Source organism: Manacus candei, unplaced genomic scaffold, assembly GCF_025592945.1.
Source record: "Manacus candei isolate 608988 ecotype Guabito, Panama unplaced genomic scaffold, ASM2559294v1 h1tg000008l, whole genome shotgun sequence".
NCBI classification, from domain to species: Eukaryota; Metazoa; Chordata; class Aves; order Passeriformes; family Pipridae; genus Manacus; species Manacus candei.
The window spans coordinates 10964007-10991696 of NW_026138056.1; the positions used below are offsets into that span (position 1 = coordinate 10964007).

General features: G+C 39.4%; 2 protein-coding genes across 2 annotated transcripts in view; one reads left to right on the plus strand and one right to left on the minus strand.

Moving 5' to 3' along the window:
- RMC1 (regulator of MON1-CCZ1) lies at nucleotides 1-16086 on the plus strand. The gene is made up of 20 exons (XM_051775207.1): nucleotides 1-255; nucleotides 2000-2076; nucleotides 3398-3482; nucleotides 3866-3922; nucleotides 5013-5099; nucleotides 6285-6425; nucleotides 8058-8161; nucleotides 8626-8715; nucleotides 9370-9475; nucleotides 10792-10903; nucleotides 11898-11942; nucleotides 12333-12386; nucleotides 12681-12809; nucleotides 13140-13246; nucleotides 13953-14072; nucleotides 14279-14356; nucleotides 14514-14618; nucleotides 14704-14772; nucleotides 14922-15147; nucleotides 15909-16086. Exons 1-20 carry the CDS (start codon nucleotides 40-42, stop codon nucleotides 15986-15988), a joined length of 2088 nt encoding a protein of 695 aa, XP_051631167.1. The 5' UTR covers nucleotides 1-39; the 3' UTR covers nucleotides 15989-16086.
- NPC1 (NPC intracellular cholesterol transporter 1) overlaps nucleotides 16002-27690 on the minus strand; it is a 27302-nt gene continuing 15613 nt past the window's right edge. Inside the window, exons 11-25 of the mRNA XM_051774802.1 lie at nucleotides 27194-27296; nucleotides 26037-26226; nucleotides 25427-25609; nucleotides 24656-24770; nucleotides 23717-23844; nucleotides 23487-23627; nucleotides 22790-22879; nucleotides 22491-22681; nucleotides 22014-22129; nucleotides 21331-21460; nucleotides 20404-20604; nucleotides 19351-19582; nucleotides 18196-18309; nucleotides 17270-17432; nucleotides 16002-16629 (exon numbers count right to left, since the gene is read on the minus strand). Coding sequence (XP_051630762.1) covers nucleotides 16547-16629; nucleotides 17270-17432; nucleotides 18196-18309; nucleotides 19351-19582; nucleotides 20404-20604; nucleotides 21331-21460; nucleotides 22014-22129; nucleotides 22491-22681; nucleotides 22790-22879; nucleotides 23487-23627; nucleotides 23717-23844; nucleotides 24656-24770; nucleotides 25427-25609; nucleotides 26037-26226; nucleotides 27194-27296 — 2180 coding nt within the window. The 3' untranslated portion in view covers nucleotides 16002-16546. The remainder of the gene's footprint in view (nucleotides 16630-17269; nucleotides 17433-18195; nucleotides 18310-19350; nucleotides 19583-20403; nucleotides 20605-21330; nucleotides 21461-22013; nucleotides 22130-22490; nucleotides 22682-22789; nucleotides 22880-23486; nucleotides 23628-23716; nucleotides 23845-24655; nucleotides 24771-25426; nucleotides 25610-26036; nucleotides 26227-27193; nucleotides 27297-27690) is intronic.

The following is a 27690-nucleotide window of genomic DNA, read 5'->3' on the forward strand; positions in this document are numbered from 1 at the left end:
GGAAGCGGCGGCCCGGGCGGCGGTGGGGGGGGCTCGTCCATGGCCGCCGCCATGAGCCGGGAGCCGCCGGGGCCGGCGGAGGAGGAGGCGCCGGGAGCAGCGGGAGGAGGAGGAGGAGGAGGAGAAGGCGGCGAGGGGAGAGCGCGGCCCGGCGGGGAGGGCGGCGGCTGTTACCTGGCGCTGTGCGCGCGGCCCGTGCACTTCGAGAAGGCGAACCCCGTCAACTGCGTCTTCTTCGACGAGGCCAACAAGCAGGTGGGGGCGGCGGGGCCTCCCTGCCCTCACACGGGCCGAGGGGCTCGGCACAGCCCGCTGCTGCTCTCCGAGGAGCGGGGTCTGGAGGCTCTCACGCCCGGGTTTGGTTTCCTCCCCTCCCCTCGGCTGCTGAGCATGAGCCTGGTTGTTCCCCTTCCCTCCGGGTGCTGGCTCGGGACTTGTCATCGTGCTACAGGCGGCAGATTCCACCCCCTCCCCCCCAGTTTATTAGGCTGAATTTTACCTGCCTTACTCTCGCTGCCGTGAGGTCTTTCTGAAATTCTTCAGTCAGCACTTTTCCTTTTTGTTCCAAGCGTCCTAGCATGATTGTCAAACTTTGTCACCTCACTGTTAGCTTAATGTCTCTGATTCCCCTGCCACCGTCTTTTCAATTCCTGAAATTCAATATAATCATAAAAAATTAATATTTTTAGCTTTACTTGTGTCTCAGACCCGGGTGACCATTTCTTGGCTTTTAGTGCTTTTAAGCATGTTTTCCTTAATACCCCTGTGGGCTTTTGAGCTCAGTATAGCTAAAAGATCCACAATCTGTCATCAGGCTTATATAGGTGTGGATACATTCCACTGTCTAATTCCCGTAACCATTCTGCGACCTCAGCATTCACAGAGTCAAAACCTTCAAGCTTTCTTCCCCGTATAGATGGCACGGCTTTGCCATATGTGGTGTGGACATATCAGGGGTGTTTGGAGAGCAGGCAGTACTTCTGGGATGTGTTTCTTGCCGTTGCAAGAAATAAGACAACTTAGGTTGTCTAACCTAAGTCCAGCCTTTGACTGAACACCATCTTGCCATCTAGACCGTGGCACTAAGTGCCACATCCAGTCTTTCCTTAAGCACCTCCAGGGACGGTGACTCCACCACCTCCCTCAGCAGTCCATTCCAGTATCTAATCACCCTTTCTGGGAAGAAATTGTTCCTAATGCCCAACCTAAGTCTCCGTGGTGCAGCTTAAGACTATGTCCTCTTGTCCTGTCACTTGCTACCTGGGAGAAGAGACTGACCCCCACCTGGCCACAGCCTCCTTTCAGGCAGTTGTAGAAAGGGATAAGGGCACCCCTAAACTTCCTCTTCTCCAGGATAAACAGCCCTAGCTCTTTCAAACACTCCTCATATGTCTTGTGCTCCAGACCCTTCAACAGTTCTCTGGACATGCTCCAGCACCTCAACAATATTCCTAAACTGCGGAGCCCAGAACTGGACACAGCACTCAAGGTGCAGCCTCACCAGTGCAAAACTGCAGATTACTATTAAACTATTCCTTCTAGTAGCATGTTCTGCCAGGATCAAGCTTCTGGGTCATTGAGTTGCATCGCTTCCCAATCCCCAAGCTGATTTCCTTTTTGTTTTAAACAATACCCTGATGTCTTGGATACTTTTGCTAACACCTGATTTAGGAAAATATTAATATAGGAAAGAAAAAAAAGAGAATAGATTATAGAGATTTTTACTGGTTTAACTTGCCCGCTAGTTCAGAATATGCTACAAGACTTGTAATAATACCATTGGAAACCTGTCAACTCTAAGCAAACTTGGAAGTCCAGAGGAAGGAATTGATTATTCACACTGAGGAATTGATTATCTTAGTGTGAACTGGCAGATCTGTGGAAGAACAAAAATTGTATCTAGTAAAAGAAGAATTAAAGGCGTGGCTTATAGAAAAGGCAGCATGTTAAGGTTATGACTTTGAACAAGTTAAAAATATGCTCACAACTTTTTTTGTAGGTTTTTGCTGTTCGATCTGGTGGAGCTACAGGAGTTGTTGTTAAAGGTTTAGAGGATAGAAATCCCATCTCCTTCAGGTAAGGCACCTTTGGGGACGAAATTATGCGATCTTTAAATTAGGTGCTTATTCCTGACTTGCTGTAATTCAGGCATAAAACTTATCCTGTGCAGGGCCAGGAGTTGGACTCGATGATCCTTGTGGGTCCCTTCCAACCTAGCATATTCTGTGATTCTGTGATAATCTTGCAGTTAGGATGGTATGCTTTGCCCTTACAAATTTATAGTCTTCTGGGGGGGAAAAAAAGTTATTAGGCTGTGTCTTCTTTTTTTTTAAACAATAGTGTTTTATTAAAATGTGCTATAACACGCAAGAGAATATGGATATTCAGACTTGTGATTCCTACAGTGGCAATGACTTCTCTAAGGATACAGTTAGCAAGTAAAACAGAATGAAGTAAACTTTAATGTATAATTAATGAATTTTACGCCTATGATTCAAGCACAGTGTACAAATCTACATGTGGGTTTCTTGCATTCTGTTCCTTGTTTAACCTAACTTGGCTTCTTTTCTGCCTTCTGTTTCTTGTGGAAACATTTTTTGCGGCATCTGACAACAACAATACTTTCAACTAAATGACTTTGTCTTTAGAAAACTATTTTATATATGCCACTGTCAAGAGTGATGGCTCTTTGAACTCTGCTGTCCATGTCTAAGGAAGTGTCCTTTCACTCGAAGGTTGCTTCAGTATAGATGTGGGTGAAACAATTCGTAGTTGAGGTGTGTTTGCTGTGATCTGTTAGGTATTGCATAGGGTCTTCCTGAAAGTTGCTATTTTTATTTGACTACCCTTGTCACAAATCCCGAGGGAGCTGAAAATACTAAGAGAACTTCATGAGATGGTGTGAAAACAGCCTCACTGTCCCTTTAACGTAAGAGGTTCTTCCAAATGATGTGTCCTAAAGAGGAAGTAAGTAGGCTTGTGTTAATTAGGTGTAGTCCTGGAAGTAAAGGAGCTGATTGCAGGATATTGGTGGATGCCACAGTACTCCTGAGTCACTGGGACAGGACCAATAATGCAGGTTTGAGTAGTCCCACAAGTCTTCCAGTTCCACACCACAGGCCAACAGAGCTGAGCATTCGTAGTGACCTTAGGTGCTAATTTGTGCAACCTCTTCTGTGATTCTGTAAAAAATGTGTTCTTTTGAAGAGTAAGCTGATATAATTTTTCAGTCTGGGTTTTGAATCCATTACTGCCAGGCAACAGTAATCATCTGTATTCAGAATCATTTGCATTACACTTTTTTCCTCTCTCCTCGTTTTTTTGAGGGTACATTACAGAGTTCTGTAATAAATTGTTTTAGAAGATAATTTCATAACTTCTGTTTCTTTCTGTATAGAATGGAAGATAAAGGAGAAGTGAAGTGCATCAAATTTTCCTTGGGGAACAAGATTCTGGCTGTGCAGAGAACTTTGAAGAGTGTGGTAAGAAACCTACACCCTGCAGATAGGGAATTGGAGTTGGAAATCTTCTCCTTACCGTACCAGAGTAGAAGTCTCTGAGACAAATGTTCAAGAGGTCTGGTGGCTAACAAGAGCTGTAGTGAAAAATTCCTCTATCATCCTGAGAGGCTGGACAGGCAGCATTACTGTCTTGCTAATATCATCATTTAAGAAAAAGTATAAGGGGGAGCCAACTTCTATAAAGAATTCTCTGGCAGGGGTGAAGTGGAATATAGTGAGTCAAGTTTTTCTTTGATATATGCCATCCAAAACAATTTGATAAACTAGTATCTGTTCCTTTGTATCTATGTATGTAGCCAGTCTGTCTTCATAACTTCTAATACACTTAATGGGTGTTTTTGCAGGATTTTTTGAATTTTATTCCAGATAGCCCTCAGCTAGAATATACACAGGAATGTAAGGTAAGTTAAATGTCCCAAGCTTGTATGCTTAAGTGAAACTTTAATGTTAGTTACACTGGTGGCCTCTACTCTACAACAGAACTAGTTGAGATACCTTTCAAAATACTAATGTGGAGTAAATGAGATATGCAGTCACCACTATTTATCTAAATTAAGGTGAACAAACACGTACTGACGATCTCATAAAAAACTTCCTGGTCCTGTGAGTGTAATTCTTTCCTAGCAAGGAGTGGAAATGCTGTGGAGGCCACAAATGTCAAGGTTTGGGAAGGAGAAGAGACAAAGTGCTGATGATACAGAAACAGTGGACAGTAATGATATTAATGCCAGATGTGTTATTGTGGATGTTTTACCCTAATTTCACTAATCAGTAATAGTAAGCTATTACTAGTTTGGATATTATTTTTGGTATTTTTAAATAATCCTTCTAATTTTTTGATGATTATTTTACCAGAAACAAGTACTATTGTCATTATTTGGTACTTTCCAACTTTTAACTAAGACAAATTACATTTTGGAGTAAGAGAATGATAAAGTAGATTTTTATACACCTGATTTGCAAAAATGCCTTTATTTCTGTAGCTTTTAAAGCTGAAGCACTGTCTGCTTCATTATTTAGGATTATGTGTTGGAGTAAACCATTCTAACAAAGCTTTTAGGGCAGTGAAGCTTCTGAGTGTAGTAGTAGAAGTAGACTTTTGAGTGAAGTCATTGCAAATTTTTCCACTTTCTCTCAACATGAGGAAACTGCTTTTTGTGTCAGGAATTGGTTGAATTGACAGTACATTTTGAAGCAGAAGAACCTAGTTTTATCTAGGTTGAAAATAAAATTTCATTGTATAATAAACTTGTAAATCTTACATGCTGCCAAAAATCCAGGTCATACAGTAGTTGTGTTCATATGTAGTTTTGGAAGTCTTTATAAAAGCGACTGATATGTGCTGGGTATCTGGCTGGCTAAAAGTATTAACTCCAGAGACTGGATACCTCAATTGCCTTTGGTCTCATGTTCTTCATTTAGTAATATTAGCTTATGTGAATAGTTAATTTTTCCAAGTAAAAGAGTATTTGTTTGTTTGTTTGTTAAAAGACAAAGAATGCCAATATTCTAGGATTCTGCTGGACGAGTTCTACAGAAATTGTCTTCATCACAGATCAAGGAATTGAGTTCTACCAGGTAACACAAATAACTCCCATAGGACATGTTTAGAGATTTGAAAATGTAAATTTGTGATAGTATCTTTGAATTCCTTTCTTCTGTCTTTCCAATTGAGAAAGTGCACTTCAAGAAAAGACAAATTCTGCCATTTGGTTTGCACACTGCAATTATTTTTTTTTTGAGAGAAATACTTTTTTGGAGCAGAGCAAATTTGTCATGAACAGGTTTAAAGACCCTGTATAAAGGAGTACTCAACTAAGCCTTGAGAACTCTAAATTAAGAGCTGCTCTTGGCTTGTATGGAAATGAGTATTTAAATCTAATGTGAAATACCACTTCATGCAAAATTAATTAGCATTAGGGAGGATGTGTGCATGCTTAAAATGTAGCAAAGAGCAAATAATTGACTAGCTAGTATACACTTCTGCAAATTGGAAGCTTTTTCCTGTATTGATCTCATTGAGTTCCTCTGTGTAACATGTAATTACCTTTACATATGTTTTTAAAGAAGTCTAATGAATAAATAACCCTTTCTGACAGTCACAATGAGGGATATGTAAAAACTTCCTAAAAAAAAAAGTTGTACACTTCCCAATAGTTTCAGTCCTGGAGCTAAGACACGATGTTTCATGTAATTATTGTTACTAATAACTTGTACTGAAGAAAATAACTGGAAAAGCAGCATTATTTCCTGCTGATTGAGAGGGAAAATATATATTTAGCACCTAAAAGGATTATGAATGTCAACCCTGCAGGTAAAAGGACCAAATCAAAAAAGTATGTTTTTTAAGAGAAGATATTTAAGCCCTTAAAATGAACAGCATAGATTTATATACTGTTTTAGTTGTTAAAATATAAAAAATTAGGGAAACTGGGAAGTGAACGCAGCAAAGACATTGTAAAAAGAACTTTTTAATAAAATTTCACTAGTTGTGTCAAGCTAGCTGTTTACTCTGTTATGGACAGAACCTATACCCCTGTCTGGATGAGTGGGAAGACACAGCACCTTTGACTGCATTAGGGTTTGAGGAGGATTTGATGTGCACTTCCTTAGCTACAGTAAATTGGGGCCAATGCTGTAATTTAGCCCTGTAAATGTCCTTTCACTTAATTGTTTCTCACTTACTATCCCGTGTTACTATGTAGTGCCGTTTATGCTGTTGGATATTGCTGGTAATATAATGCTAATATCCTGTGTTTCCAGGTATTACCAGAGAAACGAAGTTTAAAACTTTTGAAGAATCAGAGTATTAATGTCAACTGGTACATGTATTGTCCAGAGAGCTCTGTTATCCTTCTTTCCACCACTGTCCTTGGCAATGTCCTGCAGCCATTCTATTTCAAGGTAAAGGGATGTGTTCCAAACTTTTCATTTAGTGTGCTTCCTTTTCTTAAGCTACTTCTTCACTCAAGTATTCTATTGCTTTTCCTGGATTTATTTCAAGAGATACACATGTTCACATCCTTGTATGACAATAAGCAAATCTATAAGGTAGTTCATTAGGTGATGCCTTAAAATTAAGTAATTTGCTGGTTTTTACATCCTCTTTGGAAAGAGGTGTGTCCAGCCAAGGTTGGACAGTTGATCTTCTGAAAGGAAAGAAAAAAATTGGTGACTAAGTATTTTATAACTTAAATGTCTTTCAAGTGATCTTTTTTTTTTCACTTAAATAGGTATTTATGATTTACTTTTAATAAGGACATATGCACTCTGTAGTATGGTAAAGAAAAAATAAGGGCCTTTCACTTGTGTTTGTGATTACAACCTTCTAAATGTGAGTGGATGAAAAACAGAAAAAGAAGAAAGAAACAACAGTTGTCCCAAGCATAAGAGGGCTTTGTTTGCAGTATTTATTTCTCTTGGTGTTCTTCCCTGTAAACAACACTCGCAGTTTCTGGGAAAATATTTTTCTTTTTGTCTTGGAAAAAGTGTAGTGTAAACTAGCATCTGTTTTAAGTTAACCATGGAGTTAGATGATTTTAAAAACGAGGAGAAGAACTACAGCATTTTGCTTGCTCATGTCAAGGGATTAGGAAGATTTCTGTTGCAGTCTAAGGGAAGAGATTAAAAAAGCAGCTTATTCAAGTGAGTTTCCTGGCTTGGGTTAATCTTGTGTAGGGTCTGTACTGCATCTTGAAATGATGTTCTTTTAGGTGGCTGAGTAGCCAGCCACTCACTAGCTTCTCACAGTTTTCTTTCTGTTGATTTAGGTCACGCTTCCCCTCTTTAACATTTTGTGTTAAAGTTGCAGCTTGAAGCTAAATAATTTTTATTATGTGTTCAGGAGGTAATATTTAAGGATATCCTGAGAAAGGTACTGTACTAAAACAGTATTTGCAAATAGAGCTCTAGCAAAGGAAATACTTCTGTAGTGTTCATACCTCACACTCAAGAATGAGTTAATGAGAGTAGGAAGTGAATTTCAGTAGAAGCTTTGGAAATTGTTAAAACTTGCTTAAATATAAATTCCATAGAAAAGAGGAAGGGGAGAGAGGAAACCTTGGGCAAAAGCCAAGATATGCTTTAAGTATAAGGCAGATTCTGGAGTTAGCAGGAACAAAAGGAGATTGTGGCTAATAGGACGTACTGATATTTTCCCCAGTAAGCAGGTATTTAAGAGTTGGAGCATGTACTTTGCTGGAAGAGAGAAGGGAACTTGAGAACTGCCAGGCCAATTTTACATGGGATTTGCATACAAATTTATCTTGACATAATTAAAATAGAAATATTTCTCTAGCTGAAGTTGATTTTATAAAATCAAGACGTTGATTTTATAAAAGTAAAGTTACAATAGCAGAAGTATGCGTTTAGAATCACACACTGGGGATTGTTTTAGGAAAGCAAGCATAAACCCTTTTCTTTTCGGCTATGACCATCCTTCTCCTCGTGGGGGCGCTGTCGACACGCATTTGAGGAAAGGCGGCTCGGGATCTTTCTGGTTCAGGTCTTGACAGCTTTTGTTTTGCTGTTTAACAGAGTGGAACCATGTCAAAACTATCAAAATTTGAAATTGAGTTACCTGCAGCACCCAAGTCGTCCAAGCTCAGCCTTTCTGAAAGAGATATTGCTATGGCCACAATGTACGTATCTAACTCATCAGGTGTTTTTTGGGAAAGTGTGACAGTTTTAGGGATGCTGAGAGAACTTTTTCTTGCACTTTTTCTTGGTTTAGCAGTGCCGTTGCTTTAAAGTGCTTCAGTTATGGCCTTGAACAAAACATCAACAACCCTCTTGGGGAAAGGTGGGGAGGGGAGGCAAACTGAGAAGTATTACATGAAATCGTTCTTGATTAGTACAGAAATTTTGAGAATGTTTCATTTATTAATCGATATTTTGATAGAGGAGTTGTTCAGAGATGCCTAACTTGCATGAGTGTAGGCCATGCATTGTGATATATCAAGTACTGTTTTAGTCTTTCACTTTTAATTATATGATTACCTGATTTAAGTAATCTCATTTCTTCTTTTAGGATAAAATGTGTGTCTCTAACAGACTGGTAGAGCTCTTAATTGAAAATAATGCTTTAATCCTGTTGTCTTGTTAGATACGGGCAGCTTTATGTTCTGTATTTGAGGCATCACTCGAGGACTTCCAACAGTACAGGAGCAGAAGTAGTTCTCTATCACTTACCCAGGTAAGAGCAGAATGAAAAACATTAGGGGCAATTCTTGTATGTGTGAGAGTGTCATGGTTTAACCCCATCTGGCAACTAAGTACCACACAGCTGCTCGCTCACTCTCTGCCCAAATCCCTGCTGGGAGGGGGAAGAGAATCAGAAAAAGGTAAAAGCTCATAAATTACAAACAGTTTAATAAGTGAAATAAAAACTAGTAGTAATGAAAAGGGGCAGGGAGGGGAAAAAACCCATGAAAATCAAGTGACACACAATACAATTGCTCACCACCCAGCCTGTACACAAGCAGCAATCATCCTGGCCAACTCCCTCCAGCTTATATACTGAGCATGATGTCTTGTGCTGTGGAATATCCCTTTGGCCAGTTCAGGTCCACTGTCCTGGCTGTGCTCCCTCCCAGCTTCTTGCACACCTGCGTGCAGGCAGAGCATGGGAAACTGAAAAGTCCTTGATTTAGGGTAAGCACTGCTTAGCAACAGCTAAAACATCAATGTGTTATCAATGTTATTCTCATACTAAATCCAAAATACAGCACTGTACCAGGTACTAGGAAGAAAATAAACTCAGTTCCAGCAAAACCAGGACAAAGAGACATCTGCTTTTATAGTCTAAACAGGCTTACTGTCCAGTTCTCATCTCTGTTTGTTTCCACAGAGAGGGCTCCTGTAAGAAGACGCATATTTTAAAGCTGAACAGAACTGGGAAGTTTGCACTGAATGTGGTGGATAACCTGGTGGTAGTACATCATCAGGATACTGAGGTCTGATTTATTTATGTTACATCATGCTGTAACTTTTAGAAGTTATGGGCAGATATTACTAACACTCAAGAAAATATTTTTCTATGTTGCCCTTGCCAAAAGCCAGAGTATTTGTAGGATCAAAACCATAACAGTATAAGAGATTCAAATTTATTCTTTTACCTTGTTGAGCTATCATTTAATCAGGGCTGTTGCTAATGCCTGCTTTTTCATACACTCTGGTTTTGCTTCTTGTTAAGTTTCCTATGATATTCTGCTGCTGCACTGTGTAGGCTTTTAAAGCATTATGCAAAGAGGTGGAGTTAAATTGGATACTAAGTTATTAACCCTGGGACACTTCTCATATCACAAACATTTGAATTATACATTTCTATAACATAAACTTGTGCTCATTTAGTTTCAAGGCCTGGATCTGTAAAAATCTGAATGAACACAAGCTTTCTTATGCGTATGGTAGCATAGGTAAAACTTGCTTGTCTGTAGTCTCAGTAGGAAGGCTTAGTCAGTGGTAAAGCTAAAGTGGTACTTTGCTCATAACTTGTGGAAAGGCTTTGGCTTCTTGTATTATGTTCTTCTTTGAGAGCTGGGGCGTGTTACTTCCTTAGGATGATTAGTTGATACTTGAGTTACATTTCATGTTAATTCGACACATTAGCATTTAACTCAGAGCACTTAATCTTGAGCATTTTGGTCAAGCTACAAATGTGACTACAGAAACTCAGAAAACATATTCATCCTGACTTTGGGAGACACCAGTAATTGAAGTCAGTTTTCACTGAAACTGAAAGCAAAGCTGTTTTCTAGGGCAGCCTGTACTGGGTAGAAGTGTTAGTGACCTCAGTTGAACAAGAGTGAATGGTAGAAGTATGAGGATAGCACAGGAAGTTGCAGAATTTTCCTTGCAGTTTCTAGCATCCATAACTGAGCAGTGAATTTGATGTGAATATCAAAGTCGTGTCATATGCAAGACAGATTGAGAGAGACTTTTTAGCAGGGCCTGTAGGGACAGGTCAAGGGGCAGTGGTTTTAAATGGAAGGAGGGTAGATTTAGATTGGATACAAGGAAGCAACTCTTTACAGGAAGGTAGTGAGACCCTGTAACAGGATGCCCTGTCCCTGGAAGCTTTCAAGGCCAGATGGAATGGAGGTTTGAGGAGCCTGATAAGCGAAGCATTCCCTACCCATAGTACATCCCTTCCAGCCATTCAGTGGTCCTAACAGAGAATACAAGACAGAAATGTGAAAAGCAGCCTGAATACATGTAAATGGGTGGTAATTCACATTTGTGAATACTGATTTCCTCTTTTTAATTGCAGACTTCAGTTATATTTGACATCAAACTAAGAGGAGAATTTGATGGGTCTGCTACCATCCATCAATTTGTACTTCCACCTCGATCAATACAACCCTATCAAATACCTGTAGCAGGTAAAACCACTATATAATGAATATCCTAACATTTACCAAGAATATTTAAAGCAGTGCTTCAATTTTTAGGATGCTGGTTACTAACATTTCAATTACACGTATTTGAGAGGGTGAGGGGAAAAAGAAGGTAAGGAGTAACTGAGCATAAATTTGTGTTCCAAATGTGTGCCTAAAGAGTAAGAGTTGCTGTTTAAGGTGCATACTTCACATAATACTTTGCTTTTACACTTGAAAATTGTTGGTTTGGGGTTTCTTTTGGCCACAGCTACAAAAACTTGAGTGTGCTCAAAAGCACTTTATGCTTTTCTGGCTTAAGTCTCAACTGTGTGACTTAGGAAGCTAAGAAGGCTGAAAGACAATCCAGGGTCAGAATCAAGTTTGAGACCAGTTTAGAAGTAACACTGTGATCAATGTTATGCCTTAAACACTTAGATGATTCCTCTTGGATTAGCTTTTTGTTCTCCTGTCCTAGAAGTGTAGCAGGTAATACCCTCAATCTGGAAGTAGCTAGAAGTAGTCTGAGCACAGTTTCACTAGCAAGTGGTAAAGCAGCAAGGTTCTCCTTGTAGAAGAGATAGATGCTTCTATACAAAAAAGATTGCACATTAAAAGCTCTTTCACATGTTAGCAAGCATGACTGATAAATCTGCAGGTGTAGATTTGTATTAAACAGAAGGTCAGAATTCAAATCACCCTTCCTTTCAAAGGAACTGAAGTGATTACATATAAACACAGCCAATGGAGTCAGTGTATTTAGAATTATAGTACTAGAGCTGGAATAGTTCTGCAGGTGTTATTTCCCTCAGCTAAAAACCAAACAATCGTGTTTTGAAGAATATGTTTGCCTTCTCAGTGTCAGATTTTCCTTGTGGAACATCTGGCTACACAAATGGATCTTTTTGACTGCATGCTGCAATGTTACAATCCATACTTGCCTTTTCAGTATAAAACTGTAGTTAGGACAGCTTCCAGCTCTTTTTTTTTTTCCCTGCAGGTCCAGCTTCTGTGACAAGTCAGGCTCCTGTTCCATGTAAACTCTGTATCCTTTAAATCCTCTCCAAATGTAAGAACCTCAAGCACAGAAGAAGCTAGCATTTGTTACCTTGACCCCCTAAGTGCAGCTTTAGCTGATTATGCATATGTACTTCAAAAAAATAATGTCTTTCGTAACACAGTGCTTTCACAGAGTTGTAAATATTGAAATCTAGTATAATACCACATTTCTTGGTCATTTGAGACACATGTATGAAATTACTGAATAGGTACACCATAGAATTGAAGATATAATTCCAAGAACATGGTTCAAAAACCTCACAAGTGACAGTAAATGAAAGTATGTTAATGGGATCTGCTTCTGTACAGTAATGTGGATTCAGTAGCAACAGTTGAGAATCAATGTTAATATGAATGTTAAAACTTTAACATTTAGATTCTTCTTCTTGGATTGTCTTTCAACCTGATATTATCATCAGTGCAAGTGAAGGTAAGTGGTGAGCTCTTGGACTTTACAATATTCAGTGTCAGGGTGGCACTAGTTTATACCTTCAGTGCACAAAGCAGCTTAAAATGTAAGGGACTTATTAGGTACATCTGCTAAGTTGATGGCTTTTGGTAGTGATAACTGAGGATGACACTATATCTTTACTACAACTTTTCAAGGGTAATGCTGCTCTAAAACATAGGCAAATAAGTGATAAACTAGATGTGTTTTTGTTTAAAGGTGGAAAAGGCTATACTATATAAGGCAATTTACTTTGTTTTACTCTCTCAAATCAAGGTTACCTCTGGAGTCTTCAAGTGAAACTTGAACCTGTAGTTAACCTCTTGCTAGATAAAGGAAAACTAATGGATTTCCTTCTCCAAAGAAAAGAATGCAAAATGGTTATCCTATCTGTATGCTCTCAGAGTAAGTTCAAATGCATTATCTGTATCTTCAAAGTACTTCAGTGCTTATTCATACATACTCACCCAAGATAGCTGGACTGTCCTTAGATTTAAGATCACCTCTGAAGCCAACTTGGTCCTGTTGGGTGTCATTTGCCTAGATTACCCTCAGTCACCATTCTAAAGGAATTTAACAGCATTAAAGAATTCAACTCCCCACCCCCCCATAACTTTAAATTTTAAACTTTTAAGAAATGCTTTCAATCATGTCAGATGTATTTGAGATCACCTTTTGAAAAAGGCAACATTACAGTCCCTGTTTTTTTCCCCTCATAGTTCTTTTTCTTTTCAGTGCTCAGTGAGCCAGAAAGGGGATCACTGTCTGTGATTGCAACTGTTTTTGACAAACTGAATCATGAATATAAGAAGTACTTGGAAGCTGAGCAAAGCTATACTATGGTAAGCCATGTTGGCTACAGCAGCTTACAGAGATGGGATGATGCTGTTTCCATTTCAGGTGGCATCAGGGTGAAGTCATGCTCTCTTCTACTTAGGAAATTTGGGCCTACCCCAAGCTCCTTGCTGCCTCAGGCTCCCAGTAGAAGTCTGCTGTGCAAGGTGCACTAAGACCTCCACTTAGCACTTGGGTGGCAGGTGCTGCATAGCTCATGTTCAGAGTGATGACTAACATACCCCAGCACTTGAAAGCAGGAAGAAGGTAGAAGCTCAAAAAGCAACTTTGAATCAATAACTGATACCTTAGTTTCCAAACCACTGATCTCACTGCACACTGTATCACTGCATAAAATATTCAGCCCTGATGCATCTCATAATTCCTGTTACAAAACCAAGTTCAAGCACTCAGAGTACAGCCACATACTCAAAATCCTTCTAAATCTGAGTATTACATCAGTGTAGTAAGTTTGATTCATCTCCTGGCTTTGAGGCTGCTATATAATAGCAGCTGCATTTATATAACTTTAAAAAGCAGCTTTAAATGTAATAGGAAAGCCCCACTGAACAAGATGCATCTAGTATAACATGAACTTCCTCCTTAATATGTTCGTAGTTATGTTCAGAGTAGAAAACTGTCTGTACAGCTGAGTCTGACTAGAACTGTACTACAACAGTAGTTTTCTTTTTAAAAAAAACTTTTTTCTTCTAGGTGGTAGAAACAGGCCTGAGTAGAAGTAATCCACTCCTGAAACGTCCTGTCCGCACTCAAGCCGTTATTGACCAGTCTGACATGTACACACATGTTTTGTCTGTATTTACAGAGAAGAAGGTAAGTCAATTTTAAGGGCTAATTAAATTAAGCAATTTGAAGAGCTAATTTGGCAGCAGGCTCAGGGCAGCCAACTTAAGCTGACTGCTTGAGATAGGCTGCAGAAGGCTTTGTCAGGATTAGGGTATTTTGATGCTCGTTCTTACGGGGTTGTCATAAATAGAGAAGCTATGCAAGTTCCACCTAACACTTTCTTCCTTGTCCAGGAAGCACCTCATAAGTTCACTATTGCAGTCTTGATGGAATACATTCGCTCTCTCAACCAGTTCCAGATTGCAGTTCAGGTAAATCACTTATATGCCAAGTATATTGCCCCACTCCATGAAATGGAGTTTTAGTCCAGTCTTGGTCACGTGTCTCAGTCCTATACAATACTGCCTTTTTGATTGTAAAAACTGGTATAGAGACATACCTTTGATGGTCTTCTTCCTGCATTCACAGCACTACTTGTATGAGCTGGTCATCAAAACCCTTGTTCAACACAACTTGTTCTACATGCTCCATCAGTTTCTGCAGTACCATGTCCTCAGTGACTCAAAGCCTTTGGTATGTGAGACAAGCAGCTTCAAGAAACTGGTGATGGAGGTGGGAAGTCCTTGTAATTTTAAGATTATTTCTGCTTTTGCTCTAGGCTTGTCTCTTACTGTCCCTGGAAAGCATTTACCCTCCTGCACATCAGCTCTCCCTGGACATGTTAAAAGTAAGCATTTCTGACTATCATAACTCCATGTCACATGTGGGTTAGACTGGTCAAACAGCTTACCTGATCACACTTGAAGTGACTAGCTAGCATCTCAGTCATTTGCATTCATTAGAAGCATAATCTTACAGCTGTGATTGACTTCACAGAGACTTTCCACAGCAAATGATGAAATAGTGGAAGTTCTGTTGTCCAAACACCAAGTTTTGGCTGCCTTGAGATTCATCAGGGGTATTGGAGGACATGACAGCATATCAGCCCGCAAATTCCTCGATGCAGCAAAGCAAGCAGAAGATGACATGCTTTTCTATACCATATTTCGATTCTTTGAACAAAGAAATCAGCGGCTACGAGGAAATCCTAGTTTCACACCAGGTAAGCAATAAGCAGTTTGACCAAGATACTTGGTTGTTCAAACAGAACTAAGATTTGTTTTGCTACCAATCCAGTTGAGTCTGTATTAGAAGATGAAACTCCCGGTACATTTTAGTCTATATTTAGGCTTACCTTTAAGCATCATTCCGAATTAACTTGTATTACTCCTTTATAAAGACTAGGAGTAAAGAGACTGAGCCAAGCAGAAACCTGCAGATTAACTAACCTATTTGACTTGCAGTTGCTCTCACTGCTTAGCTTAGCAGAGCCATTATCTCCAATTAGTGCTTTCTCCTGAGGTCAGCAACTGGGTCAGGAAACCCTTGAGTTCAGTTGTCTGTTTCCACAAATTACAAGAATTCAAGGCCTGTTTTGTAGTACAGTTCCTCCTCCTTTAAAACCCAAGCTAAACTGCTTGCACCAGCAACATGTTTGTGATCACCCGACAGTCTGTAGGCGCAGAATCCCACTCCAACATGTTGTATCTTGACAGTAAAGGGCTCTCATGGATATGAATCTGCCGGTTAGGTACACGAACTAGATCCAGGAATTAGATGGATCAAACAACTGCTTAACCACTAGAATACTAGTCACAGGACTGCAAATTCCTCAGTATTCCACTGCTTTCTATTTTTTAAACTCCTGTACTCAAGAGCATTAAAAGAATTAGTACTAATAAATTAAGGTAAGTGAAACTACACAATCTTGGTTCTGTTTCTGAGTTGTGAAGTGAACGGTAACTTTTATTTTATCGCCCTTAGGTGAGCACTGTGAAGAACATGTCACCTTCTTCAAACAAGTTTTCGGAGAACAAGCTCTCATGAAGCCCACAACATTCTGAAAGACTCTTCCACTGAAATGTATAAACTTAATTTATTGCATTTAAGTAGATTTTTGAACTACAAAATTGCTATTTTATAATAAAGTATATACAAGACATTTTGGCAAATAGTACTAAAAATATTACAACTTGTGATGGCTTCCCCCTAAAAATAGAGACAAAAATTGCATTGACCTGCATTTAAAATTAGTGTCAGTGGTTTAGCAGTCCATTCTCATCCACATCACCTCGATTTCATTGACGAAATGCTATTCAACTCTCAATACAGCTGGTTTAGGTTTCTAGAAGAAAAAGATGCAACCTCTTGAAAACAGAAGTATTTTATAAATCTTATTAACACATCTAGTTTTAGTAATACTGTTATTTGAGCCACACTTAGCATTTCCTGAGTTTAAAGCTATGTCCAAAGCCGCAGCTGGTATCATCTAGTTGAATGTGTGCAGAAGTCAAGTCAGTGGTGGTTACAGTGTGATAGTCATAGAACAATGCTGCACTTCAGTTCTTGAAAGTTGGGCCTAAGCCACAGTTCATGGAAGTCCACTGAACACTGTTAAAAAACTAGAAGTAGAGGAGTCTCTCCCGTTCTGTACCTCTGGTCCTCTCTTGTGCAGCACGAGTTTTAGCTTTATTTACTGATGGGCCTGAGTAAGAGAACACAAGAGTTACTCCACAGTCTCAGCATTACAGACAATCAGACAGTCATCAGGAAGCGTGCATGATCTTACTGTCTAGGTCCAGCTTAACCTTCAGAAACATGCTTCTGCTTAGCTATTAATACCTGTCAGCAGCAGCAACAAGGGCAGCGGTAGGTGAATCAGTCTTAGCCCCATTAAGTAAAGGCTCAGTTTAAGTCTACTTTTAAGAACTACGCTATGCACGTGTTTCTACTTTCAAGAGGACAGTGTTTGGACCGTCCTCACCACAAAGCAAGATTATTTCTGCTAACACAGGAACAGCGTCCCAGAAGAGGTTTGTTGCTTCCATCCACATCCTGGCCCCAGGTTGAGACATGCCAGTCATGCCACATGGGCCCTCCACAAAGCACAGCAAAGTGCAACCACACAGGCCAGGCTGTGGTTGCTTCAGTTCAGCAAGTCCACAACAGTGAGCTTGCATTGCCACCAGTCAGCCCTTGGTTTCCAACAGACAGGCTTGAATGAGAGAGGCACATTCAAGTACTGCTTTTCATCTTTGCAATATTTTCCATTTAATGGAAAGTGTCCACAGACAGCTAGCTGGTTTTGTTTGAAGTGTGGTTTAGAGCAGACTGTCACATCTTACCAATGTAACTAAGCAGAACTGGAAGAAATATTAGTCCGTGTGTCGCTCCCAGCACAACCATAGCTAGATACATCCTGAAGTAGAATATCTTGAAGATTTGAGATTTGGAAAAAGCCAATACTACAATTCCTCCAAATTTGGTCAGTGTGATACCACTAAAAACCTGTCAATGAAAAAAAAAAAGTGTTTAAGTGGTAAGTAGGGCTTTAGATAACCCATTTACTTCAAGTGTTTAGCATTTAGTAAAATTCTTATGTCTTCTGAGGCTCCTTCCCTGTTAGTCCTTAGAACGAAATCCAAGATTCACTCAGGAGAAGAATTTATCTTTTTGGTCCCACAGGACAAGCTCAGTATGATTAAAAATCTACTCTGATCTGTGCAGTCACCTAGTTTAATTTCTCCTTCAGGCAAATACAGATGAACACTATTACTTGAAGTAACTCATTCCAGTGAAGTTCCTTACCTAGGTCCAGTACACACATCACCAGAGTAGTCCCAGTCCAACCCCATCCAGGTCACTTAAATAAGTAACATGACAGTACTGCCTAAACACTGAGCCCTGCTTGTGTTCCCAAAGCTCCAATTGCCTCCCATGCTCAAAATAACATTTCCTAGTCACCTCTCAGTATTTGGAAGAGAGAAGCACTTTAATGGGACAATTTGAGGTTTATCCAAACTGCTAGTTCAGCTAAAGCTTTTAGCTCTATTCTACTTTTAGGTACTAGTAGCATCATTTTAAAAATTGTAGTCTTCATCATCCCTATTACTAGTAGGAACCTAGGTTGACCTTAAGGAGTTTTAAGTATTCCAAAAAGAAAAGGCAAGGCCATCTTTATGACTTGAAGACTATTGTCTGTATTATTTTTAAGGAAATAGTAAAGTTGTAACTTGGCTTCTTGTTTGCCCCCCATATAGTAGATACTTACTGAACTGCCCATGTGAGACAGAGCTTCTTCTGCACGCTCCACTCTACTGCCCTTAGTACTAACAGTGAATGCCCTTGTCACATGACTGCAGAATTCCACAGCGATACCACAGCTCTGGAGAGTGAAGAGAAACATACACAGAAACATCATTTAGATGAGCACTTTGCTGGCAAGGTTTCTACTCAGGTTTGTAAGGCTAGAAAGGTTCCTAGCAGCTGTGATCACTCCCTAGGGTTAAAATGGTGTGGGAAGTTACAAGCTCAGTGTTAGTTGCTTTCCAGAGGCTGTTGCAGGTACTGTATTGTGTTCTAGCACCAGTCATTACCAACAGACAATCAAACAGGAAGCAGGATACAAGATTTGACCTCCAAAACAAAAAGTTTCTTGATGTTGAAGCAAGCTGGCTTCAGTGCAGGTGTGCAGTGAATATTGAACACTAAAATCAGTTCACAGCTATTATAGCTGCAATAACATTGCTTTAGAAAAACAATATCATATACATCCTGATTTGATACTGTAGCAGTTCATCTGCTTAGTCATTTACTAAGGCTAATTTTAGCCTTATCTAGTAGGTAGATTTGCTTGAACATACACCTAATTGTAACATGGGCCAACAGTTTACTCTTGTAACTTTCTCAGACCTGCCACAAACCTCTAGAGAGCATGGTAAGCCAGAGCAACTAATAGCTGCTTGCTGGAGCTAGTTCTGGAGTGTTTTACTAAGGTACTCTTTGCCCACATGATTTCTTCCGTTTATGCAGGAACAATACTCGTGGCTAGCACGTCCCGGATCGACTCTGTAGAACACAAATAGAGCAGAAGCCCTAACATGAACCTAAGTATCCTCACCTTCAGCACGAACAACCTGTGTTAATATGGAGCAGCACCTGGCCTATACAGCAGCAATACAGCTGCTGCTGCAGAACTGAAGTGACCCCCACCAGATGCACTGCAGCTTACAGTTCGATTGCAGTATCTTATGACAATTAGGGCTAGTTGTCAGAACAAACTTGTGTATTAAGATAGTTCCACTGTTGTTCAAATGCCTGTCAAAGTTCAGTAGTGAAATACTGCTCAGTATTGTGAGTATATACTTAGGACACAGAACTGTTCAAGACTTGGAAACAGAAGCAGAGGGATGTCTTGTTGACTTACCATGACAAGATTTACTAATGAAACTGCATTCAAGCTGATGCCCCAGAGCCACATCACTCCAAACATGTTGATGATTATCATAGCAATAGTTATTGAAACTACAACAGCAGCCCATATTTCAAAACCAAGCAGCACAGTTGTCACCAAAAATATTGATCCCAAGGAGATGCAGAGGTTAAAGATAGCATCGTGCACAATTGTCAAGTATTGTTCATAGAAGACATAAAACACACTGTGGAAAGAAGAGAGGTTGTTGTTAGCCATCTTCCCTGCTGTATGCTGTATCTAGTCCAAACACTAGATTAACTTCTGTGCTAAGGTTAAAGTAGTTCCCTACCATTACAGAACTCACCATTAGGAACTGGCTTCCTTGTATCAGTGGAATGACTCCAATAGAACACTGGCTGTTATATGACAACTCCTCACTAACACTTCAAATAAAGGTTGTGTCTGGAAGTCAGGGTAGTTCCCACACTTCAACATAAGTAGCTAGTAGATACCAGAAAGTAGGTCCTGAGAACCACTGTGGTATGCAGTAGCAGCAGCTACTGCAGACAGACTGTAAGTATGGATAGGATTCTTTGATGCAAAGAAATCAGTATTTCAGCTGTACAGATACCAATTCCAACTCAATTTCATTACGGTACTCTTATACTTGACCTCCCTGCTGCATTTGCTTGGCATTTAAATAACTTGTTTGAAGTCAATACTTTCATATTACAACTTGCAAGTACCCAGGTCAACATATCTGCTTATGTCTGAACTATTAAATCCTACTATGAAAGCTAGGAAATGCCCAAAATGGAGCCAGAGCTACCTTTGTCGTGAACAACAGGCTTCTTGATTGAAGTTAGGTATTATCAACCACAGTAAAGAGAAGTCAGTGATATGGATATAGAATGTATCTTTCTGGTTTTACTAGAAATTCCATAATCTCTGCATTACTTTCTGTTAGACAAAACTCAATACTCAAGTCTCTAATATGTTATTAGCCAGCACTTTTTCTCTGTTGCTTGAGTATTTGTCACCAAGGCAAGAAAGATCTAACCATACCTGTAAGGAAACACCCGGTAGTTCTTCTCTTTGATGCCCATGGTCTCAGTAATGTTATCTGCTATAATCCGAGCTTTCCTCATGGCATCAATAAAATCAGATGATGTTTTCAGTACAGTATGGTAAGTCATAAAATAAGAAGCTCCAACATCAGATTTGTTGTTTATAAAGTTGACAGCAGAGTTATATGCAGCATGTCCTCTGTATAAACATAGTGACATATTAGATGTCAAGTGTCAGCATCATTCAAATTTATTAGCTTTTATAATTTATAATCTTATAGAATCATAAAATGAGTTGGGTTGGAAGGGACCATAAATATCATCTGGTTCCACACTCACCATCGGCAGGGACACCTTCCACCAGACTAAGGTTGCTCACACCCCATCCCAACCGGCCTCAAACACTTCCAGAGATAGGGCATCCACAACTTCTCTGGGCAACCTGTTCCAGTGCCTCACCACCCTCACAGAATTTCTTCCTAACATCTAATCTAAACCTATCCTCTCATTTTAAAGCTGTTCCCCCTTGTTTTATCCCTACGTATGCCCTTGTAAATAGTCCTCCTCCAGCCCACTTGTAGGTGCCATTCAGGAGGCTAATGCAGAACAGCTGTTAGTTTTTTCTGGCAGTTTTCAAAACTATAAAAGCTTCAGAGCACCACACATTTCAAGATTGCATAGGATATTCCAGAAGAGACTGATGATAGAAATTGTTCCTCATTGTACAGGGGAAAGCTGTTGTTCCATTTAGTTGATGATGCATTTGTTTTTCCAGTTTTGTTTCAGAAAGTACTACAGAACAGGGGAGATGTCAATGTTTGTATGCCTTTTAGGGGGGACACTAGATAATCTTGCAGACATAAGTCTAGAGCAAGTATCTTTGACAGACTGGTCTAAGCGAGATCTATAAAATAAAGACTCTTACCCTTTGCCACATTTAGGATTAGGGTTGTCTGATAGGAACATGGGCAAAAAGGTCATGAAGTCTTTGCCCTGTGGTCTCTGCTTGCCTTCTTGAGTCAGTGGTCGACAACGAGTGCATGATGGATCAGTGACTGAAGAAATACAGGAAGAATGTCAGCTACAGGATCAAGCATTCTTTGTCCTAACAGTAGTAACTTCTGACTTGCAATATTACAGGATACGATTCCATAAAAAGCATTTTTAATGATGAACTAACTGATCAGCCCTGGAATTCTGTATAAAACCTATAGTCCTTTATTTTTATTTATTACTACTAAAGCAAGGGCTAACAGAGAACTCTGTTACTTGTGTACTACCTACATTAGACCTGATAAGAATTACACCAAACTGAACGACCTGAACAAAACCAGAGCACTAAGTTTGTGTGCTCTAATGAAACCAGCAGAAGGATCAAAATTTTTATAGCAAGTTACATTAGTCGTCTAAGTAGTCTGACTGTCTTTAGCCTGCCGCATTCCAGTAGAATATTAAAGTTCACTCAAACAGCAGTTCAAATAAATTAGAGGGCAACTCAAGAAATGCCCACTTGCAGTAAGTTCACCTGACTCATACCACGATAAAGTGTTTTGGCTGTGAAACTTATAAACCAAGCTAATCCCCTAGGAACAAGATGGATGCTAATACCTGAAGCATTGCAAAACTGTCCAGTGGTATTGTAGACTCTGCAACAGGATGACTGTGGCTTCACCCAGTCAAAGTAGTCATCAATCCAGGACGATGGGGCATAGCCTATCCTTGTGCTAATAAAAATAATGCAACATATCCATCATCAGTAATTTTATATTTCATTCCAGAACATATATCCCTTGATCTCTCCAGTGCCAACTTATGCCATGTCAACTCATTCTCACCCAAGCTACTTAGCTCTCCATATATTCCCATGCTCCAGTAACCCATCCAAGAGCTGTAATGCCCAGCTAGCTCTAGAAGATTGCCGCAGCTTCTTCCATTCTCCTCCCTCCCAAAACCACAGTATAATGCAAATACAACAGTGTGTCAGTTGTACAACCAACAGCTAAGTCTGAACTAAATCAGAAAGACACACTGGTCAGCTACATTTTTTTCCATGCAACTACACAGAGACAGGCATGAAAGACTTACTAGCTACCAATTTCCGCAGCACTGAAGACTTGCTGGACAAGTGAATTGTTATTACATCCCATTCCACCACACACCATGTTCTGCCCTTCCAAAGAGGTGTAGTTGTGTCCTTCTTCGAGGACAAAGTAGACAGGGGGACCCGCATGAAGGTACTTGCTGATGTGGCTGAAGTAATCGATTACATAGGAGTCCTTAAAGAGAGGGTTTTGAGTTATTATATGTTGAGTGAGCACAACAAGGTATCAATGTTTTCAATTCAGCCACAAACTGCTGAACAGTGACACGATCATAGGACTTACATCTGGCATTGAGAGAGACTGATCCAGTCCAATCTCTACATTGTGCATAACTGCTGTACTGAATGACAGGATACCCACAAACACTGCTATCTGCAAAAAAGCAAATCCATGGAAGTGAGAACTGTACAGAAACAACAAGCAATAGGAGTAATTTACTAAGCTAATAGGAACCATGCAAAGAGGCTCTAGTTTAGGTATGCTAGCCAGGCTTAGTAAAACAGTGCTAAGTAGTCAGTACTACAGTTTACAGGCAGTAAAACCTAGCTACTCAGAGTTCCCTTTGGAACCATATGGAAATTTATCCTTAAAAATAAGCAGTGAAAGATACAAACACACACCTTCCATAAATAAGTACAGTAACTCCAAACTGAAGCATGGATTCAGCAACAACATTCTAGATTAATGCAGGGTAAGAGCCAACATGTGCTTGATTTTTACATAGGACTAAAGTAATTCAATTGTCAGTAATGCAACTCCTAAACCTGGGCTTTGGACAATCCATGATCAAGCCTCTGTGTATTCTCATTACTCTTGCAGTTACAAAAGCTTATTTCTATACTAGTGCTGAAAGCAAAAATACTAGAGGCTTCATTTGTTTCATTGTATTGAAGATTTTTTTTCCCTATTTAGGCCTTCAGGCTTGCTACACTTTTGCTCAAGTTTAGATGACTGCTTATTTGAAACAGAGTATACATACTACTATTGGTCTCATCCAATCCTTAAGCAGATATGGAGAAAACAGATTTTTGAAGAACAGAAATAACATGCTCTCAGAACGCTGGACTCCACCCGTTTCTTCACTGCTTTTGATGCAACACAGAATATCCAGTCTATTCCCCTGAAAAATGGATTAAATGCCAGATTAGTGCATTTCTGTGGATGTCATCATCCCCATTACACTGTATTTACAGGTGCATTTGTACTCACCTCTTGACGCTTAATATCCAAGCCCAGGAGACTTACGAAGCAAGTAACTTGAAGAATAAAGTCTATGAGCACAGCCATTCCAGCAAAAAGGGAGAATGTGCGAACTGCTGGCATCGTAGACAGTGTCCCTGAAGGAAGTGACCAAGTTTGTTAAGCAAGCTCTCTTCTCCTAGAAACGCATGAGCATTTTCTAGACAAATATCCAGTTTAGGTGCTAGCCTTTTAGCAGGACAAAGCCTTTCTCTTCAGAGCAAAGAAAACATTGGATATGAGCCTGGCTACAGCTGCTGTCTTTGACCTGATTAACAGCATTAAGGCTATGCAAAGGAGTGACCAGTTTTAAGACATTTCTTAACTCCAAAAGTACATGCAGACTGTGTAAGAGGGAAGTTAAGGAGTGCTGTCATGCAATACCTTGCTCCTCTATTAAGCCATTCCAATGCAAATTGGACCAGTGATAAACTGCCCTCCAGGTGAACAAGTCCATAATGAAAGAAGGCCAAATTATATTTGTAGAGTTACAACATAAGATATACCTCTAACATGTACTGTAAAATGAACCTCAAACATACTCTGTCACAGAGGCATTTTTCCAAGCAGTGGCAAGATGACTAAATGTGATATAGAAGTTCATACACATTGACATTTGATCTATTACTAAAGTCAAACTTAGACTTGTCAATCACTGCAAGTCAGTAAATCGCTCCAGCCTTTCATACTGAAAAGCATGACAGATTCAGAAATAGATCTTTTAACTGTGCCAGACTCAAAGTACCACCATGCCTATCCCCAGCAGAAGTTCAGCTTGCTTAGAGCAATGAACAACTAAGCTAGACTTCCTATACAAATTCTTACTTTGCTTTTATACTTTAGTTTTGCATTTATTCTTGCAACACACAGGTATAAGGCCCTGATCTTCAAATACTAAAGAAAACTTACCAAGAAAGAATGCCACAGTCTCCGAAAAAGATGAGAGAAACATACTGGGTGCCACATCTCCCAAGACTCTGCCGATCTGTTTATCCAGAGTTTCACCCTGAAGGCGCTCATCTCTCTGTTTTAAGGCAATAATTTATTATAATTAGGAATCACACAATTTAGGAAGCTCTTTCATATGGCTTTAAAAAAACTCAAAACTTTTCAGTATCGTGAACTTTTATTGTTTTCACCACATTAACAAGCGTTAAACAGCTTGAGATTCTCCAAAACAAGAGCACCATGAACATTACCTCTTAGTTTGCTTCAAATTTAAAATTTAGTACTAAGTTGAGTACTTCAGCCAAAACTACACACTTGCCAGAGGCAGTGCCAGTTTCAGTGGGTTACTGAGCCTGTCAAATTCAGAAGCTGATTACCCACCAGGACTTGGTTTCAGAAGTCTCTAGTCTTAAGTATGTAGTTTAGTTCATGATTACTGCTCACAATATGTTAAACTTACAAGCGATCAAAATACCAGTCAAGTTGTACAATCTTTTTGTATCAGCCAGCAGTAAGAAAAGGCAGAGACTTTTAACCTGGGGGCAGGGGGGGTTGTGAAGGTAGAATGTACATAGAATCTTGGCTCTCTTCAAGAGCACTAGATATTCTGTGAGAGTCCAGAGCTGCTCAGATTGAGCTGAGCTCTGGAATGCAGGAGACCTTCTGGTTTAAGTTTACAGCCTTCAAAAATGACAGGCACTTTTAGAAGAATCTGTATGAAAGAATATATACCTGAAGTGTCTGAACCATAATGAAGATGTTGTCCACTCCAATAGCCAGCACCAAGAAAGGAATTACTTCTATCACAATCAGTGTCAGTGGGACTCCAAAGTAGCTGAAAATGCCTATAGAACACGCTACTGAGCTCAGTACAATCAGGATGCCTGCAATGCCCAGAGAGATCTTCGAATCCACCTAAAAAAAGGTGTACTGACTGTCAACTAAACAAGCATCATCACACAAGACAGATTATAGCAAAGGTAAAAGCCATATTCTTACATTTAGTGTAGTTAGTAGCAAACTTACTTTTCTGGTTCTTTTCAAGAACCAGACATTAAGAAAAAAAAAAAAAAAGAATCAAACTTGAAGTTACAAGTCTTAAAGCTGAAGTTAACTCGGTACATCTTGAGCATCTCAAGTGATAATACTTAGTGGAGACTATGAAGAACACATGAACTATCAAGTATGACAAGAATACTGTTCCCTGTAACTCCTGTCCAAGGAAGACTCAATGCTCTAATACGAAATTGAACATGAGCATTCTGCAAAAATATTTAAGTCACTTAAAGCTATCAGCAAGCTATAGTTTCAGTCTTTATAGCAGTGAAAACTATACACATACCAGCAGTCTTCTACAGCTCTGGATATGTCCCAAAGCTATGGAGATGTATACAAACATAACAAGATAACTTATCAACACAACGCTAATATCACTGTTGCTTTCCCGGTTGATTTCATCTTCAATACTCCGTTCGGCAGAAAATGATATAGTTAAGTTTGAATTATTGTAGTCCTTCAAAAAGTTAATAAATCTAAAAAACAAAACCAAGAGGTCAGTCACACTTTAAAAGACAAAACATCTTCTATTAGAAATACATGGAAGCCAGCTGATGGCAAATTTACATCATCTGTGTGGTACAAGAGTGCACTGTGGCCAGACAGTGCTTTGAGGGAGCTTCCTCATTTTTAAAAAAAGAGAGGTGCTGGCTACATATACCTAGAACTCTACTCCAAGCACTAGAAATACACTATGCTGAAATACTTTCCATGTTCTCTCCAGAGTTTGAGGACAAATAGGGTATCTTGCATAACTTATTTCAAACTCAGTGCAAGTTTCCTCAAAGTTAAACCTAGGATTGCAGACTTGAAAGGTGACTGCAGCTTGTTTACAGGACTGGAACAATTTATTAGCCCTTGTTTCAGTTCCCCAGCTTGAGAGGTGCTTGTCACACAAGCAGATTCTTGTCATGCTTTTACCTTTGTCTCAAACTTTTTAGTACAGTAGTTTTTATCTGAACTGCTAGCCAGAGCAGCTGACTTGTGTAAGCCAATATCAGCTCTACAAGATGGTGAAGGGGATGAAAGCTTTATATGCTCCTCTGGATGACACTTTCAAAAATTAAATGTTAAAAATCACAGGATCATGCTGGACCTTTCCACTCATGCTTAATGGTTTAGTAGATTAATGAGTCTACCTCTATCATTTTAGCCACAATAAAAATATATCAAATATATCTAAAGTTACTTAGCAGCAAGTAGTACTGGGTTAGATGGTCACTCACAGGACTAGAACCTACATCCTCCAAGCAAATAAAGTGTGCCAGATAAAGTGAAGGGCTTATGACCAGCACAGTCTCTTTTTAACCGTTTTGCTCCTCTCAAAACATCCCTATAGTTATACCAGAAAACTGTCAGTACAGTACAGGTATTTTTCATGTATATACATTTAAAGTTGCTTTAAGTAACATACACATTTCAGAATACAGGAAGACTACTTACTCTTTTTCCCATGCCAAGGCTTTCATTAGCTTTCTTGAGTCATTGTAGTAGTTGTTGACAGGAAAAGTAATCACAAGAGCTGTAGCATTATTATAGTTATCATCTATAGAGGGGGAAAAAAAAAAATCATTTGGCATGAAGAAGTACAGCCTATATTCTAGTATAGTAGATACAAGTAAATTTAAAATTAGCATTGTCCAAAGCAATCTCATCCCTACAACTCCATTTAACACCACTGAGTTCTCAAACACTACTGAAATAAGAACAGAAGCTAAGCACTGCAGATTGTATTCAAAAGTAATTATTCATAATTTACCATGCTCATGACACCAACATTAAATTGTTGCATGGTTAGACAAAGGACTACTATATAACCAGTGCTTATGACTTTCCATCTAACAGGAAATAAGATGTGTCTTCCTAAACACTGCCTCTTGCATACTTAGATTTTACTCAAAGCAAGTACAAAACCCCTACAGTTTAATCAAGAAGTGCTT